At 47.9% G+C, this 18045-nt stretch overlaps 1 protein-coding gene across 2 annotated transcripts in view; it reads left to right on the forward strand.

Annotated features, from left to right (window-relative positions):
• TRPC4AP (transient receptor potential cation channel subfamily C member 4 associated protein) overlaps positions 1 to 18045 on the forward strand; it is an 83284-nt gene that overhangs the window by 63728 nt on the left and 1511 nt on the right. Inside the window, exons 9-17 of one of the 2 annotated variants that reach the window (XM_049868780.1) lie at positions 3595 to 3761; positions 8198 to 8329; positions 10069 to 10127; positions 12236 to 12337; positions 13407 to 13490; positions 14561 to 14651; positions 15724 to 15864; positions 16505 to 16613; positions 17203 to 17315. In XM_049868780.1, coding sequence (XP_049724737.1) covers positions 3595 to 3761; positions 8198 to 8329; positions 10069 to 10127; positions 12236 to 12337; positions 13407 to 13490; positions 14561 to 14651; positions 15724 to 15864; positions 16505 to 16613; positions 17203 to 17315 — 998 coding nt within the window. The remainder of the gene's footprint in view (positions 1 to 3594; positions 3762 to 8197; positions 8330 to 10068; positions 10128 to 12235; positions 12338 to 13406; positions 13491 to 14560; positions 14652 to 15723; positions 15865 to 16504; positions 16614 to 17202; positions 17316 to 18045) is intronic. The other variant, XM_049868781.1, reaches the window with a different exon arrangement.

Here is an 18045-nt window from a genome sequence, read left to right on the forward strand (position 1 = left end):
ATATAAACATATATCCTCACAAAAACTGCGTGAATGTTCACAGCAGCATTATTCATAATAGCCAAAATGTGGAAACAACTCAAATGCCCGAGTGATGCATGGGCACACAAAATGTGGTGTATCTATACAATAGGGTATTATTTGACAATTTTTTAAAAATTTAATACTGTTGTGGGTTGAATCATGTCCTCCAAAAAGTTACGGTGAAGTCCTGACCCCTATACCTGTGAATGTGACCTTATTCGGAAATAGGTTTTTCTTTGAAGATGTTGTCAGTTACGTTAAGGAGGTTGTGATCATTAAGGCTATGTGTCAACTTGGCTGGGCTGTGATTCTCAGTAGTTTGGCAGTTATGATGTAGTTTGGAAGTTATATAACGATGTAGTCACCTCCATGATGAAATCTGATATAATGTGATCATCTCCATGATGGGATCTTCTGTCAGTAGCCAATCAGCTGAAAGGGTGTATCCTTGAGGGTGTGGCCCGCATCCAATATACATGGACTTTCTGGCAAGGCTCACAGGCTTTTGCTTGCTCTGGATCCTGCAGCTGGCTCCTGTTCATCTGACTTCCAGTTTGGACTTGAGCTAGCAGCTTACCTGCCAATCTTGGGATTTGTGGGCCTTCGCAGCCTATGAGCCAGAGGCCTGTTGTCTGACCTGCCAGTCTTAGGTTTGCCAGCCCTTGCAGCTGTGTGAGTCAGGAGAAGCCTCCAGCCTGAACCATGGACTTGTGACTTTCCAGCCAGCGTGAGCCAGTTCCTTGATAATAAATCTCTCTCTCTATATATACATATATATGTACATATAGATGCTTCACTGGTTTTACTTCTCTAGAGAACCCAGCCTCAGACAGAGGTCATACTGGAGTAAACCCAACCAAAACCACATTTGTTGCCTTTGAGCCAATTACAACTTTTAGTGATTCTATAGAACAGAGACAGTTTCCAAGGCTGTAAATCTTCAGGGAAGCAGACTGCCACATCTTTTCTCCCACAGAACAGCTGGTGGATTCAAACCACCAACCTTTTGGTGAGCAGCCGAGTGCTTAACCACTGCACCACCAGAGAGTAGGGAGTGTCCTAATCCCTTCTGAGTGGCATCTTTTAAAGGGGAAAACAGACATGGAGACAGAGACACACAGGGGAAGACACTATGTAAAGATACATCTACAAGCCAGGGAATGCCAAGAGATGGCTGGGGCTGCCAGAAGCTGCAAGAGGTGAGGAAGGGTCTTCCCCCTAAAGTGCACAGAGAGAGCATAGCCTTGCTTATACCCAGATTTTGGACTCTTAGCCTCTAGAACTGTAAAACAATACATTTCTCTTCTTTAAGCCACATGCTTTGTGGTATTTTGTACGACAGCCCTTGGAATCTAAGACAAATACTTAAACATGCTACAGCATGGATAATCCTTGAAAACTTAAGACTAAGTGAAAGAAGTCAGTCACAAAAGACCACGTATGTATGATTCCACTAGTACTAGGGGGCTTGGGAAAAATGGGGAGTGGCTGCTAATGGGTATGGGACTTCTTTTTTGGGGTGATGAAAATTTTCTAAAATCAATTGTAATGACTTTACAGCTGTGTGAATATACTTAAAAAAAAAAAACTAGGTGAATTATATGATTTATATCTCAAAGCTATTAAAAAAAAAAAGTATTCCCTAGAAAATAGAGTTCAGCGCAGACATAACAAGAGTGGTGACCACTTTAATCACTGTTGTAGAGCTGAAAAGATTTGTAGGGAAGTTCAGGCCTCTTGAAATACTTACCCACAGAGTTTCTTGTCAGGCCTGTATACACCACACACCAAACAGCAGCAGTGACTCAGGAAGAGTCCGAGCTGCCTGTGTCTCTCTTTCTCCACAAACGTTTATTCCTGAGGAGCTCAGTGTGCTATTCGCTGTACCTGCTTCTGCTATAGCCAACCTCTCCTGCAGTCCTCCCCACACCCCATGAGCTAGTGACGAGGACGCTGAGGTCGGGAGGCCGCACGCTGAGTGTGCAGCAGAGCCAGCATTCAACGTGATAGTCCTTGAGGCTCCCTCCACCAATCAGTTGACACTTAAACTGCTGTGGAAGCTGGGCTAGGGATTCCCACATGGAAATTAATTGTGGGTTTTTTCCCCCAATGTACAGGAAAATATATGTGAACAGATAGGATTTTCTCAATTAGATTTTGTCCAGTAAATTTTTCTTAAGTCTTTGCCCACTGCCACTTTAGTTGCCATCAATAGTTTGCAGATTAAAAAGGAGAAAGTAAGTCGCAAGCAGATATTAGCAGAAAACTCAGAATTGGTTTTTTACTTTTATTTACCAGATACTCACATGTTGCTTACATGTGCCAGGCATTGTTATAAGCACCTTGAACATACTAAGTCCTTTAATCTTCACATCATTGGCAAGAGGTGGGTATGGTTGTTATCCCTATTCTACAGATGAGGATGGATACTGAAATACAAAGAGGTCAAGTAATTTACCCAAAGCCACCCAGCTAGCAAGTGGCAGAGCTGGGTTTCCAGTCCAGGAGTCCGGCGCCAGTGTCTGTACTCTTAACGATGGTGCTCTGCTGTGCTCAGTTATGCTTTGTTCAGCAGCTTGTCTTCTTCCAAGGGTGGGATTCTGTATTAGTGATATAACATGACTGGAAAGATAGTTCCAAGTGTGTAGGGCAGAGTGAGTTAGATTTTTGATGTTACGATATCCTGCAGTAAATGACCATTTGCTTAGAAAGTTGAACCTGAGAAAACTTTTTTTTTTTTTTATTCTGCTTTAGGTGGAAGTTTACAGCTCAAGTTAATTTCTCATTCAAAATTTTATACATTTGTTTTGTGATGTTGTTTGCAACCTCCACAATGACAGCACACTCCCCATTTCCACTCCTGTGTCCATTCATCCAGTTCCTGTCCCTTCCTGCCTTGTCCTGCTTTTGGGCAGGAGCTGCCCAGTTGGTCTTGTATATTTGCTTGAACTAAGAAGAACTATTTCCCACGTGTAGTAATTTTTTGTTTTATAAGCCTGTCTAATTTTTGTCTGAAAAGTGGGCTTCGTGAATGTTTCAGTTCTGGGTTAGCAGAGCAGCCGGGGACCATGGTTTCAGGGGTCAGAAAACTTTAGATGGTGGTTCTTTTAAATACAGGGGAGGGGGATCTTCCAAAAGAATCCCTATCCTCTCAGCAGTATCCCCCATGTAATCTAGGCAGAAGCCCTGTGTGCGCAGAGTCATTTGTGACTTGAGAATTCGACACACTTTGCTGCCACATATCTGTCGATGGGGGAGGAGCGGGAGTCCTGATGGTGCCAGGAGAAAGGGGAAGGGTTAGATTATGTTATTGTATTCACTGTGTTGACACAATTTTATGTTAAAGTTGATGAGACAAAATAGAACTGTGGAGTTGATTTTTCTAAGTTTCTAAGCTTGTCTGGCTCCTGGGGTCTTGGAGGGGGTTTTGCAGCTTTTGAAGTCTGTTGTGGGCTCAGGGCCCATTCTGATGGCTCTGTTATCTCAAGTCTGTTTGGAGCAAGTTCGAGGGACGGAAACATGTTTGCTCACAAGCCATGACTCAACCCTCTCTCCTGGTGGCTGTCTCAGCCTCCATTGTGTTCCCTCCTCCAGGGGCTTCTGAGGAGAATGGACTGCCTCACACTTCAACTAGGACCCAGCTGCCCCAGTCAATGAAGATTATGCATGAGATCATGTACAAGCTGGAAGTGCTCTATGTCCTCTGCGTGCTGCTGATGGGACGACAGCGAAACCAGGTGGGCCCCTCCCCAGAGTCTCAGAGTAGAGGGAGCCAACAGCACCCACTTCTTGAGTGCCTATGGTGTGTCAAGTCCTCCATTAGGCCTTCTCCCAGAATGGCTCTCATCAGCCCCGCAAAGCCTAGGGTTGGCTTTCCTTATGCTAATTTTACACATAAGGACACAGGTCTGATTCCAGAGCTCATAGTCTCTCCATTGTACCTTGCTGTGGGCAGCTTAGTGGCATTACCTGACCTTGTTAACACGAATAAAGGGTCAGTGTCGGGCAAGATGACAGCCCTGTAGAAGCAGTGGAGGAGTTGCCAATGTGATGGTGCTCCCAGGGGCTTTGGGTGGTGGGCAGAGCCCAAAGCCATCAAGTTATGAAAACTGACAAGGTGAGTCGAGATGTGCCTTGGAGGGAGGAGCAAGAGCCTCCAACCTCTAGTGGGAGGAAGGGGATGCCAGAAGTATGTGGCACTCCTCAGAATTGAGAAGTAGCCCTCTGCAGCTAGCCATATCCATGGGATTATTTCTCCTGGGGATGAAGCTAGCTGGAAGGGGCTAGGGGAGCAGCTTAGCGGGAGGGGAGGCTGGGAGTTCAGCATTCCTTATGCACCATTTTGAACCTGACATTGAACTAGCCATGTTCCTCAGAACAACTCTGAGGTAGGTGCAGTAATGCCCATATTACAAGATGGCAAACATGTTCAGAGAGAGAAAATAGTTGTTCCTAGTCAGGAAGCTAGTAAATAGTGGAGTGCAGATTCAAGCCCAAGTATGAACATCTTCCAGATGAAACAGTAGAAAAGGTAACGGGCTGTAATCACTGCATTATTTGCAAGGAAAATGTTCGTTCCAGTCCTGCTGATGGAGAGGTGATAAATGTATGGATTTTGAGAGCTGGAAGGGACATTAGGTTTCTCCAGTTGTTGGTACAAGATTGTTTAAAGATGCAGCAATGAACAAAACAGACAAAATTCTCTGATTTTGTAGGATTTACATTTGGTGGGCGGGGGGGAGTAAAATATATGGTATGTTTAAAAGAAAAAGCCACGATTAAGTCAGTTCTAACTAATGGCAACCCAGCGTGTTTCAAAGTAGAACTTAGATGACGTTAAGTGCTACGGGGGACAGGGGGAGAACCTTCGGAAAGGGGTTGGGGTTGGGGAGTGATTTTAGATGGGTGGCCAGGGAAGAAGCTCATTGAGAAGATGGCATTTGGCATGCTGGTGTCCTGAGGAAAATGAGGTATAGCTGTGCCAGTAGTTGAGGCAGCCTACCAGGTAAAGGAAGCAAAAGACCTTGGGGTTGTGGGGCCATGCCTGGTGTGTTGGTAGAATTGTAAGGAAGCCCGGTGCGTGGATGGGAAGAAGACGAGAAGAAAAGGTCTCACGGGAATCTCAGCCAGACCCCATCAGGCTTCTGTAGGTCAGTTAAAGGACTTTAGTTTTTACCCTGACTGAAATGGGAAGCCATTTTTCTGGCTGCTCTGTGAATGACTGGAGACAGTAAGAGTGGAAGTGGGGAGACCCATAAGGCGCTCTTTCTGTAATTGAGCCAAGAGATGATAGAAGCTGGGACCAGCATGTTGGTTGTGAGAAGTGGCTGCATTCTGGATATATTTTGAAGGGAGATAGGATTTGCTGATGGTTTGAATGTGGGGTGTGAGAAAGAGAGGAAGAGTTAAGGATGACTTGCACAATTTTTGGCTTAAGCACATGGGAGGATGGCTTTGCCATTTATTGAAAAGGTTAAGATCAGGGAGAGGAGTGCAGGCTTAGGGAGGAAGGTATGTTTAGTCTTGGACAAGTTAGGATTAAGTATCTATTAGAATCGGTGCTTGGGTTACCTAGGCCTGGAGTTAGGGACAATGTTCAGGGCTTTGGTAGTCACCGGCATGTGGTTGGTATTTGAAGCCAGGACCTGGATGAGCTCATTGTGCTCCTCACCCACAGTACCGGTGCTCTCTCCTTCAGTATGGAATGTATTCTTAAAAATAATAATACTGTTATCTTATGTGTGTTGCATGCTTTTAACTTTTCCAAGGCACTTTCACACTTACTCGCATTTGAATTTTCAAATATTTGGTAAGTTACACAACAGGTGGTGGGACCCTCTCCTTACACTTGATGCTTGAGAAAACCAAGAACGAAGAGGGCTGTGCTCTTGGTGGCCAGCATTGTTAGAGCCAGGATTTAAACTCTGCTGCCCTGACTTTTTTTCTGTGCCTCACCACAGCAGTTCCCTGCACCCTGAGCCTTCCTGTTACCAAGTTTCTCTGAATCTTTGTGGTCTTAACTCTATGATTGTAGCTCTGCTTTCTTGGGAAGAGACTGTCAGCTAGCCTGAAATTCCCACCCGACAGAGAACTCGTGTTTTACTGGCACATTTTCATTTGCACGGTCAGCACTTACTGAGTTTCTACTGTGTGCAGGCACCGTAGGGACATGGATTCACAGACCCTGCCTTCAAGGAGCTGATAGTGTCAGGTAGCTAGGGGAAGGGTTTCTTTGTCCAGGCCTCACAGAAGTCTTCCGCTTTGAAGTGGCCTTCTTGTTTATGTACTGGTGGACCAAGTTGTCTGACCCATCTTGGCTAAATCAAAATCACAAGACTGGAAACTCCATCCCTGTGGTGCTCATGAAAATAACCAACAGAGCAATCACTTCTGTGAGCCAGGCCCAGAGCTTCCCCCAGTGACCTCACTGGGTCTTTTCAACAGCTCCGTTCTCCCCCATTTTCCATCAAGGGACTTGGCCTGAAAGGGGCAGGTTTCAGGCACAGAGCCAGCCCTCAGGTTAGGGTGACGTTTCCGCCACTGACGTTACACGCATCGTCCTGCAGAACTTCCCTCTCCCCCTTGTACGTGGGAGTAACTGAGCACTTGTTCTGTGCGTAGGACTTCACTTACGTGTATTTTCTGCTGTCCATCCAACAGCCCTGAGAAGGGGTGATAATAGTTTGGTTTTTTGGGGGGGGGGGGGGTTATGTAACTATTTTTTACTAGTAAAACTTTCACATAGTTCTATTTTTAAACGGGTTCTCCCATGAAGTAGCTAGTTTTTCCAGTTATTAGTATATCCTTCCAGAGACATTTCGTGTTTTTTAAAGCAAATATATTTCTGTGTCATTGCTTTTGTTTTCACACAATCAGTAACATAGTATATGTACACTTGGCTTTCTTAACGTTATACCTTGGCAAGTGTCCAGTTCACTATGTGTAAAAGACCTTGACTCTTTTACTGGTGCCTTTATCCCATTGAATGGATGCACCGTAATGTGTTTATTGGTCCCCACTCGTGGCAGTATAGGTTATGTAATGCTGCCGTGAGTAACTTTGTACATATGCTCTTTAGTATTTGCATGGATCTGTCTGAGAATAAGCTCCTATAAGTGGTCAAAGGAATATGGCTTTGTAGTTTTTGGAGTTGACACCAGTCTGTCCTCCCTGTCTAGGTCGTAACAGTGTACCCTTCCACCAGTACTGTCTAAATGTGCCTAACTCCCATACCCTCACCAACAGTTTTATAAAGCTTTTTTTTCTTTGCCAATTTGAAAAAGTGAAAAATGCCTTGTGATTTGAATGTCTCTTACTACTAGAAGTGAAACTGAGCACTTTTTGTGTATTTAAGAACCTTTTGTATTTTCTTTGTCCTGTCTGTTTATATCCTTTGCCTATTTTTTCTGTAGGGTCGGTTGGTTTTTTTTTGGAAGAGTTTATAGGAATCCTTATAAAGGAAAGTAGCTCTTTGCCCTAATGTGAGTTGCTGATATATTCTCTAGTTTGTCATATTGGACTTGTGGCCTTGCTTATTGTGAGGTTTTCCATGCAGAATTTTAAAAAGTTCACGTAATTGAATTTACTAATCTTCTAAAAAAAAAAAAATTTTTTTTTTTTTTCTTTTTGGGGTTGTACATTTAGTATAGTGCTTTAGAAAGACTTTACCACTCGTAGATCAGTTAAAAGTTTTTTCTTTCCATAGATTTTTCTAGGATCTTAAAGTTTCATTTTTTAGCATTTGTATCTTGCTCTCAGTTGGAATTTATCCTAGCATGAAACATGAGGAGCATTTCATTTTAACAATGATGAAACAGCCTAGAATGTTTATAGAGTTTGCTTAAGGTTACAGAGTTTGTACATGAGAAGCTAAGATTTACACCCAGGGCTGGCTGAATCCCAAACTCATGCTGTTGAGATAGGACCTACCAAACAGTAAGACTCATAGGGTTATTGTGAGGATTAATGAGCAGAGTTAAAAAGTCTATTTGTGTGTAGTGGAGGGTGGGGTGGTGAGGGGTAGGGTATGTGTGGGTGTTTATTTAAGCCTCAACACTCCATACTAACTGTTGGCTTTCTTCCTCCTGGAGATAGTGACTGTACTTGCTGAGCACGAGGCTTAGATAGATCTTAGTGCGTCTGTCTTAATGCTTTTCCCTTTCTGCCCATCCAGGTTCACAGAATGATTGCAGAATTCAAGCTGATACCAGGGCTCAATAATTTGTTTGACAAGCTGATTTGGAGGAAACATTCAGCATCTGCCCTTGTCCTCCATGGTCACAACCAGAACTGTGACTGTAGCCCGGTGAGCAAGGGGCCCTGGGACAGATACGACTTTACTTGCCAGGAGTAGTTGTTTCAAATCCTGCTGTTGGCCCTTTCAACTCTTGTTCTTGGGAGCAGAGCAGAGACTGAAATCCCATAACTGGAGGCTACCTTAGGGGAGGATCTGGCCCCACCCCTCACCCTATGCAGAAACCCCTTTTGAGATGTTCCTGCCTCAGACCCTCCAGCTAGAGTCCCCCTTGTACCTCCAGCATAGGGAGCTCACTTCCCTTCACTGCCTAATAGCAAGTTTTTCCTTGTTCTGTGCTCTACCCCATGTTACCATGAATAGTTTTTCCTTCTAGAAACACACACCACCAATGGCTTGCATCAAAAAAGGGCTTTAGGATGCTTCATTAGGGGTCAAGGACTCACCTCTGCCTTCTCTCTCAAGTACCCTGGAGAGAGCACTGAACTGGGGGTTAGGCCTGTTGTGCTGCTCAGCTAGTGAGCTCGTAAACAAGCCGCTGAATCTCTGAGCCTGTTTTCTTGCCAGAAGAAGTTAATACTCCCTTGCCCTGCTGGCCTTGCAGGCCAGGGTGCGGCTCGCCACCATAAGTGGGAAGGAGCCCTGGGACCTGAAAGTGCTGCACAGGTATCAGGGCACAGTGATCCCTGCACTGCATTCGGGGTAGTGTCCTCAGTGCCCTGTGTGCCCCTAAGCATTTTTCTCCTAGGTCTTGTCATATTTGCCATTCAGCCCATCCATTTGAGTTTTTAATTTTCAAGTGAGCGTGTTTTGTATCCTGTCTAACTTTTTTTTCAGAAGCTGCTTGGTCTTTGTTCATTGTTACAGTCTTAGTCTTTCCTTATGATTCTGTTGCATTTTTATCTCTTTAATCATTTGTAACATGCTTTTTTATGGTCTCCTTCAGGTTGCTCCTAGGGTACTAATGCTTTTAGTTGAGTCTTCAGGCTTAAGGTAGAGTGTTGCTTCATGTTTTGTAGTATTTTTGGAGCAGTTACCTTCAGGGGTGGTTATTTCACCAGTGGCTACCTGGGTAGCCTGGCTCCTGGGTGTAATTGTACAGAGCACTTTTGCTTTCATTTCTGCCAGGTGCGTTAGAGAGTTTAACTGGCCCAGGGCCAGTTTGTATGTATAGTGTCTTGGCCCTCCCTCTCTGGTGGTGCCAGCCCTGAGTCTCCGCTTCTTGTGGAAGGCTCTCCCCCAACCACCAGCAGGGACAGGCGTCTTTGTCAGCTCCCTGGGCTGGTAGATGGAGTTTTTTAATCATTCTTTCCCCAAGTTGATAAGCTCCCCAGGTATTATGCAGGCCCAGGGCTCTGTCTGGTCCCTGCAGGGCATCCAAACCCAAGCCTTGGTGTGAGCAGGTCTCATTTCCACCACTCCCTGTCTCCCAGAGCTGCCCCATGAGTTCCCATGCGTCCTGCTCTGAACTCGATCCTTTCTTCACGTCTGATCCCTGTGGGTTTCCATTTCTTTCTAAGGAGTTCAGCCTGACATTTAATAGAATTTTGTTATTTTTTATCCAATATGTCAGGGTGTTTTTAGCAAGAAGGGCTCCACATTGGCTTAATCTGCTGTTGGTCAGATGTGGAAGTTGACAGGTGGTTTTAGAGAAAAGTTCTCATCGTGCATGAGGAGAGCAGCTCCGAGATGCCGCATGACATGCCCAAACTCTCACTGGAGCATCCTCCTTGTTGTTTTTGGAGCACTGGGACTGTTTCTTTAACACTGAGAATGTACATGTCTTCTAGGACATCACCCTGAAGATACAGTTCTTGAGGCTTCTTCAGAGTTTCAGCGACCATCATGAGTAAGTACAAGTGTATCCCTGGAAAGGAGCATTGTTGGGTCACCTCCCAAAGGCCTCTTCTCTCCTTGTCCCGTCACTGACCTCAGCTCAGGAGGAGGACCTGGGAGCTGGTGAAAGAAAGCCCACTGTCACCTCATTGTCACCAAGTGGGCCAGTACGTTCATTGATGCAGCTCTTCCTTCATGCCAGACACTGTGCCGAGCTTTCCCTTCACCCGCACAGCCACCCCAGGAAGCAGTACGGAAGTTGTCAGCCCCTTTCTTACCCTTGGAGTCAGTACATCTCTCAACCCCCCGTCCCTCTGAGCCAGAAGTGGACAGATTGGATGGTCATGGGCCGCGCAGGAACCTCAGATGGGCAGAGTGGGCTGAGTGTTTGCTTATTGAACAGATGGGCTATTCTTCACCTCCACAAGGAAATGTGCTCTCTCCCATTTTTTTTGAAACACACTTTGCCCTCTAATTTTTTGTTTTTCAACCTTCAATAGAAAATGTGTAGGAAAACAATTCCGCTCTAAGGAAAACAGTTCAGGGGAGGGGTGAATGGCAGCCAACCCTTGACCTTGATGTTGGGAGACAGTGAATGTGATGGGAACTTTGGTGAGCTGGAACACAGGCAGCTGCCCGTTAGCCCCAGCCAGCTGTTAGTGTGCCAGAAACTGGGCCCACTGTTGCATAGCTTCCACTTTCATCCCCCGAAGGTAAACCAAAAATTAAGATTTATATATGAAAAGTTGTGATTTTAAGTATTATCTCCAATTCTATTAAAACATTATGTGAGCTAACAGATCACGCCTGAGGACAGATGTGGCCCAGGGCCCTCTATTTTGCAACTCCCATCTTTATCATGTGTTACCATCCTCTTTAAGAGAGATTCTCTGTCTGAAGGACATAAAAGGGCACCAGGAAGTACGTGAATCCCTGAAAAATGGTACCAATATGTTATGAATGTGTACTTTTTTTTCCTGAGGAAATGTGTCTTTTGCTTTCATTAGACTCTTAAATCTGAGTACTTCTGTGTGCCAGGCACTGTACTAGGATCTGGAGATACAGTGCTGATGAGTGAAAACAGCCATAGCCCTGCTCTGTGAAGGTTGTAGTCTGGGAAGGGAGACAGACATTAATCAGAGAATCACGCCATTGAATGTACTTGACAACCATATAGTGTTTGAGAGGAAAGGAGCACTTGGCAAGGGTCTTGACCTGGCTGGAGGGTAGTCAGGGAACTCTTCCCTGTAGAAGTAACAAGTCAGCTGAGACATAAAGGGTCAGTAGTGGTTAATTGGGTGGAAAGGAAGAGTGGGAAGGGAGAATGTTCTAGCCGGAGCCACAGCGTGCACAGAGGTGCATGCAGGAGGGAGCACGGGGTGTTGAAGCAGACCAGTGTGGCCAGATGCTGTGAGTGTCAGGCTTGGCTCAGCATGAGGCTGGAAAGGTAGCTGCTGGTCCAGCCACATGGGGCCTTGTGGCTCATGTTCAGAGGCTTGAGTTTTATTTATTCTAAAAACAGTGTGAAGCTGTGGAAATGTTTTAAACAGCTGTGATGTGATCAGATGCCCATTTTTCAAAGATCATTTCGGGTGCTGTGTAGGGAGTTGATTTCTTGTGGGGAGACCATCTTTATGGTCTCTTTCAGGTTGTTCGTAGGGTACTAATGCTGGAGCCACATGACTCGGGTGACAGGCCTGGATGTGAGCAAGGGATGTCACAGAGGCCTCCAGCCCATGTAACTGAGTGCATTCTGGCAGGAACGCTGGACTGGCACCAGGCTTGAGGAGTAAAACAGTGAATTTGACTTGTTAAGTTGGAGGTGCCTTTGAGAAATCAAATAGCAATGTTCAGTAAGAAGAAGAAAGGCCTGGAGATGGTGGAAGGAACCTTGTTCATGAATGTGGCAGGGCTGGGTGTTGGGGCCAGAGAGAGACTCAGATAGCCTGAGAGCCCACGGTGCAGAATGCCAGCTCAGGGGTACAAGGTATTAGGGAAGGGTACCAGTAGATCCGCAGATTATTCCTCTCCACAGAAATGAGCAGGGGGCTCCCTGCACTAGCCATGCTTACACGGCAACCCCACTTCCAGCCCTTTACGCCTCCATCCCATTTGTTTCAGGAACAAGTACCTGCTACTCAACAACCAGGAGCTGAATGAACTCAGTGCCATCTCTCTCAAGGCCAACATCCCCGAGGTGGAAGCTGTCCTCAACACTGACAGGTCAGTGTGGGCAGGGTGGCACAGGGCTCACAGATAGGCACACAAGGCAGGTGTACTTGTGCTTTCTCACTCATACGTAGTCACTGTGTCCTGGAGGGCTGGCCCCACCGCCTGCATCATCTCCCCGGAGCCTCCCAGCATCCTGAGGAGGCTTTACCATGAGGGAACGGAGGCTCAGAGAGGCCACCTGCCAAAGGTCAACTGTGCTCTCTTGCTCCGCTTGTCACTTACATGCACAAGGGCCCTTTGCTGACGTGCTTCCCGAGCAGGACAAACAAGCAGGCCCCCCACCCTCTGCCAAGAGTTAAGTCCCATTTTTTGGACGCTGGGCTCTGCACCCAGCGCACACCTGGGCCATGTTTGCTTCATCTTCTGGAGCAGAGTTGGAGGGACTCCATCCAGCGACAGGTGCCAGGATTTCCCAACCTTGCAGCAGAACTCTTGCGTTCAAATGAAATTGGACACAGTTCCACCCTCGTGTCTGTAGTGGATAAAGTGGAGCTGCTCTATTGGAAGAAGGAGTTTCAGGGCCCAGAACCCCCATGCTGGAACCTGAGTCACTTCCTCATCTACTGCCTTTGCTTTGTGGGCCACAGAGCTGAGGCCCGCAGGCATGGGTGCTTGTCTAGGGCCCAGCTGGAGCTGAACCTGGGGCCCAGGCCGCTCTCTGCCTCATCACGTTGGCACTGATTTTGCCCCATCTAGCAGGCTTTGTCATGGCCTGTTTCAAACCTACTTCTGGTGTAAACAGCCCACCCTCCACCAGCCCTGAGCCCTAACTCTGATTGTGGTTTTGGCCTCTGATCACTTGCCATGGGCCAGGGAAGGGCAAGGTGGCCTGAGATGTGGTGTGAATGTGCCCGGCTATTTGGTTCTGACGGCAGGCGTCCTTGGGCTACTCTGGACCCAGGTTGAGCAGGGAGTATGGTGCAGGCTTCTTCTTTCACCCACCTAAACCTGCACAGTGACCCAGCCCCAGGCGCCCAAGACAGCAGTCCTTTGGCCAAGTGGAACTTCATCCCTATCAGCCCCTCAGGTCTGCCACCGGTTTCCCTGTCTTTTATTTCAGGAGTTTGGTGTGCGATGGGAAGAGGGGCTTATTAACTCGCCTGCTGCAGGTCATGAAGAAGGAGCCAGCCGAGTCATCTTTTAGGTGGGTTTAGGATAGGTACCTGGCACCCTGAGGGGGTCCAGGAGCCTAGGGTTTCTCAAGTAGTTAGAAGTGTTTCCTTTAGTCACCAGCTTCCACCTCTGAAGTCTGGACACTGTTGGGGAGAAGGGACTTTGACTGCCCTCTTGGCCTTGTGTTGGCTCAGCAGACATGTATTAGCTTCTGCTGCAGAGCACCAGTGTCTTTCAGGAGTTGACCAAGCAGTTACCAAGCACTTATTCTGTGCTGGACAGGTGGAGAGGAACAGGAAGCAGTCCCTTCCCACACGGAGTTTCCTGGGTTGTGGGAAACGGGGATGAAAAAACAGAACAACTGTTTCAGTGCAGTGTGGAAAGGAATAGGGCCAGGATCTGCCCCAGGAGCTGTGGGAGCAACGGAAAGCCCCTCCCCTGCAGCTGGGGCCTAGGTGTGGACAGGGGGAGCTGCTCAGGGATCCTTGGACTCACTAAAGATGAGTCTTAAGGGGTATGAACAGGAGTTAGTGGGTAGGAGGAATTTCACCAGGGATCGGGTGTGCACCGTCAGCTACGCTCTAGGCCCAGATGTGCCCGTCATCTCAGCCTGCCTTGCCAAAACTCACCCTCATGGATTCCGGCTCTGCTCTCTGGGGCCACTCAGTAATACAAGCCACCTCTTCTCTAGGACAGCCCATCAGCAGTGAGGTCGGGGTCCCTCACACATTCCTTCCCCTCTCTCGCGTGCACTCTCTGTTCTTCTGAAAGGGCAAAGCCTAGAGTGTGTTTTCTCATGTGAGTCTCCAGGGCCAGCCCTTTGATCCTAAATACCACTTCTCCCTGACACAACTTCTTCCAGACAGAGCCAAGTAGAAGATGCTGGGCTGTCAGCTCTGTGAGGATGGGGACTGTCTTGCTCACTGCCGTGTACCCACTGGCTAGCCTGATGCCTAACGTTCAGTTAATGCCTAGATGTTCAGTGAATGCCTGTTGAGTAAATAAAGACAGCAAACACCTTCCAGTCCGTTGGGGAATGAGCCTGGGCCAGAAGGAGGCAGCCTTAGCTTCCTGGGCCAGGGATCAACATTTGGGTCGCAGGTTTTGGCAAGCTCGGGCTGTGGAGAGTTTCCTCCGAGGGACCACCTCCTATGCAGACCAGATGTTCCTGCTGAAGCGAGGCCTTTTGGAGGTAATGGCCTGAAGAACCAGGGTACCGGGTGTCCCATTCTCCCCCTGTCCCCACGTAGCTTTCCTGCCCTGAGACCTAAACAGTTTGTTGGGAACAGACCAGTCTCTTGATTTTAAAATGCCATTGCAGATTGCCCTAATATTGACCTTGGGTTTCCAACTGTGGGTTCCTCAGGAGGCCTAAGGGGTGATTGGGGGACCTGGGAGGGTGGCCGTGGAGGAAGGTTAGAGTCTAAAGTTAGCCAGCAAGGGCTTTTGACCCTGAGGATGTTTTGATACTAAAAGTTGATTGCCCATTATTGAAATAATGATCTCCAGGAAAAGTAAAATTTACCAAAGATGGGCAAGCAAACTGGCCAAAGCTATATAATTAAAAAAAAAAAAAGGAACAGTCAAGAAACAGACCCAGGAAACAAATCTTTCATAAAATTCATAAAGAAAAAAATTGCTCCCAATCAATGGAATCGGGACAGTGAAAATGGAAAATGTTGGAAACTTTTTAACTGTTGTAGAAAACTTTATCGAGGAGTTAAATTGGCTTAATGTTCTTGGTAATTTAATAACATTGATTTTGGTATAGACTTCATTTAAACAATTTCCTTCTTAAACACAAAGACAAACCATAGGGTCAAAATGTGTCCTATACCCATAAAATTTGTTCTTCATTTACCTGAATGGCCTCAGTGCTCAGGCAGCGGCAGATGTTTACATCTGGAAGAGTCAGTCACCCCTCACCTGGGAGCTGGAGAGCCTTGGCCATCTTGTGACCGCAGAGCAGGTCACAGGCTTTGGCCATGAGTGCTGGGCAAGCTACAGAGGCCATAACTACATACCCCAACCTGTCCCACACCTTCAGGCCTGAAGTGATTCAGGCCTGGCCTGCTCTTGGAGCCAAAAGCATCCTCAGACCAGAAGCTAGAGGGGGGATCAGGTCCCATTGACCTGGATGCTTGCTGGAAGCAGATATGGTGTGGTCTGAGTACATGCCTGGCCTGGGGGCAGCAGCCACCTCTGCTGTTGGCCCCAGGGCCCAGCAGCATTGATGGCGTCTCCCTGTCTTCTCCTCACCCCAGCACATCCTGTACTGCATCGTGGACAGTGAGTGCAAGTCAAGGGATGTGCTCCAGAGTTACTTTGACCTCCTGGGGGAGCTGATGAAGTTCAATGTTGATGCATTCAAGAGATTCAATAAATACATCAACACTGATGCAAAGGTAAGACTGACTCAGAGCTCTGTGGGGTTTACTGAGTCGTTTAAAAGTCACCTTGGAGCCCTGGTCCTGGCTAGTCTTCTGGTGCTGGCTATCAGTTGGAGAATACTGGGGAGTCAGTGGCCAGTAAATGTCTTCAGCAAACACTCATTAGACTACTCTGTGCTGGGCACTGTGCCAGTAAGTGTTCGGTAAACATCCCTGGGAAGACAGCTGCTTGTGGAGAGGGGCAAAGGTGGGAAGGATAGAATGTGAGAACGGTTGAGGCAGTGTGGTGGGGGCCATGATGGGAGCCCCAGGAGGGAGGGACTGGGCACGGTGTGGTAGTCAGGCTCGTGGATGAATGTGACAGAAACCCAGCTCAGACTAGTCAAAGTAGAAATTAGAGGAGTCCAGCACCCTTCAGTACAGGAACAACGGGTGAGGTTTCGAAGATCTAGGTTGAGCTCCTGGTTGTGCTCCTTAGTAGCTGGGTGGTGAAGGCAGGTCACTGACCTTTCTGAGCCGCAGTCTTCCTATCTGGGAAACAGCAGGAGAGGGGAGAGGATCTCTAATGCCCCTTGCAGTGGCCTGCCCGCTGGGGGCATGCCCGTCTCCAGCCAGGAGACCATGGCCTCCCATTTCAGCTCAGTCTCTGCTCCAGTTCCAGGTATTCCTGAAGCAAATTAACAGCTCGCTGGTCGACTCCAACATGTTGGTGCGCTGTGTCACTCTGTCGCTGGACCGATTTGAAAACCAGGTTGACATGAAAGGTGAGAAGAAGCCAGGGTGCCAGGGTGAATGTCAGCACTGGTGCCCAACAAACAGCCCTCTAGCGAGGAGCCAAAAAAGACTGGACGGAGCTGCACTCAACACCCAAGTGGTTGGGGGTCAGGGTGTCCACACACTGGTACCAGCCTTGGGCACAGACACACATGAGGCTCATGTGCGGAACCATCTGTGTGAGGGACTCTGGGAAACTGTAAACTTTCTTTCATTGTTGTTTTTTAATTTAATGTTGTCCTGTTTTCCTGTTAATGGAAACTCTACATAATACAAACAAGGGTCTGGAGCTGCCGGGTGAGTGGGGGGTGGTGAGGGAGAGGTGGTCCCTGAGCGTGATTTGAAGGAAAAGGTGGTGGTACCTTCCAGGTGAAGGGCTCTAGAGAGAACTCGGCTTCGCCTGGGTGGTAGTACAGCTGGAGATTGTTTGTTCCTCCTGCAGCCAACTTTATTTATAGTTGTTTTGACAGTGAGGGGCTCCCAAGAGTCAGGACCCAACGAGGGCTTGACTGGTACCCTGGTGGCCAGGCCACTGGGCTTCCGAGCCTGCTGCTCACAACTCTGCCTCTCTGTCCCCAGTGGCCGAGGTCCTGTCTGAGTGCCGCCTGCTTGCCTACATATCCCAGGTGCCCACACAGATGTCCTTCCTCTTCCGCCTCATCAACATCATCCACGTGCAGACGCTGACCCAGGTGAGGGCCTCCACCGACACACAGTAGGAAAGGCAGAGGGAAACAGGCTCCTCGTCTGGCACCCAGCAGGGTTTATGTCTCCCACCTGACCCTAGAAGTGGGTCTCCTGAGACCGTCTCTGGCTACTACCAGACCTTCCCAGCTAGTCTAAGGACTTTGCCCAGTAAGGGTTTGACGTGTAGACAAGGAATCAGTGCCATGTTTCATTGAGGGGACCAAGGAAGAGTAGCAAGTCTCCTGGGGTCACAGACTGAGCTGGGCAGAGTTGAGATTGGCACTGAGTTCTTCTGACTTCCGGGCCAGTGCTCTTTCCTGCCGCTCCTGCTGTGCGGGGCTCCAGAACCAGAGATTGCCTCCCAGCCCCCTCACTAAGTACAGCCTCCCCTTCTCCACACTTGTAAGTGGGGGTAGTACAAGTACCACTCCTTGTATGATGCCTTCATCTAATAAACATGTATTGAGGCCGTGGGCTAAGCCCTGTGCCAGGGATGCTGGGTGAACAGGAGGCCGAGGCTCTGCCCTCCTGACGTCATGATCTAGTGCCGAATGAACGTTACAAACTGAGATACGTGCATCTAATGTGTGCACCCAGTCCTGCCTAGGGGATCCAGGCTTCCAGGAAAAAGTGACACTTGAGCTGAGATCTGGGGGAGTAGATGCTAACTAGACAAAGGTGGTTCTCAGCGGGGTAAGGATGGGGTCTGGGTGCGAGTAGGGAACAGGAAGGTGC

This window comes from Elephas maximus, chromosome 25, assembly GCF_024166365.1.
Source record: "Elephas maximus indicus isolate mEleMax1 chromosome 25, mEleMax1 primary haplotype, whole genome shotgun sequence".
Taxonomy (NCBI): domain Eukaryota; kingdom Metazoa; phylum Chordata; class Mammalia; order Proboscidea; family Elephantidae; genus Elephas; species Elephas maximus.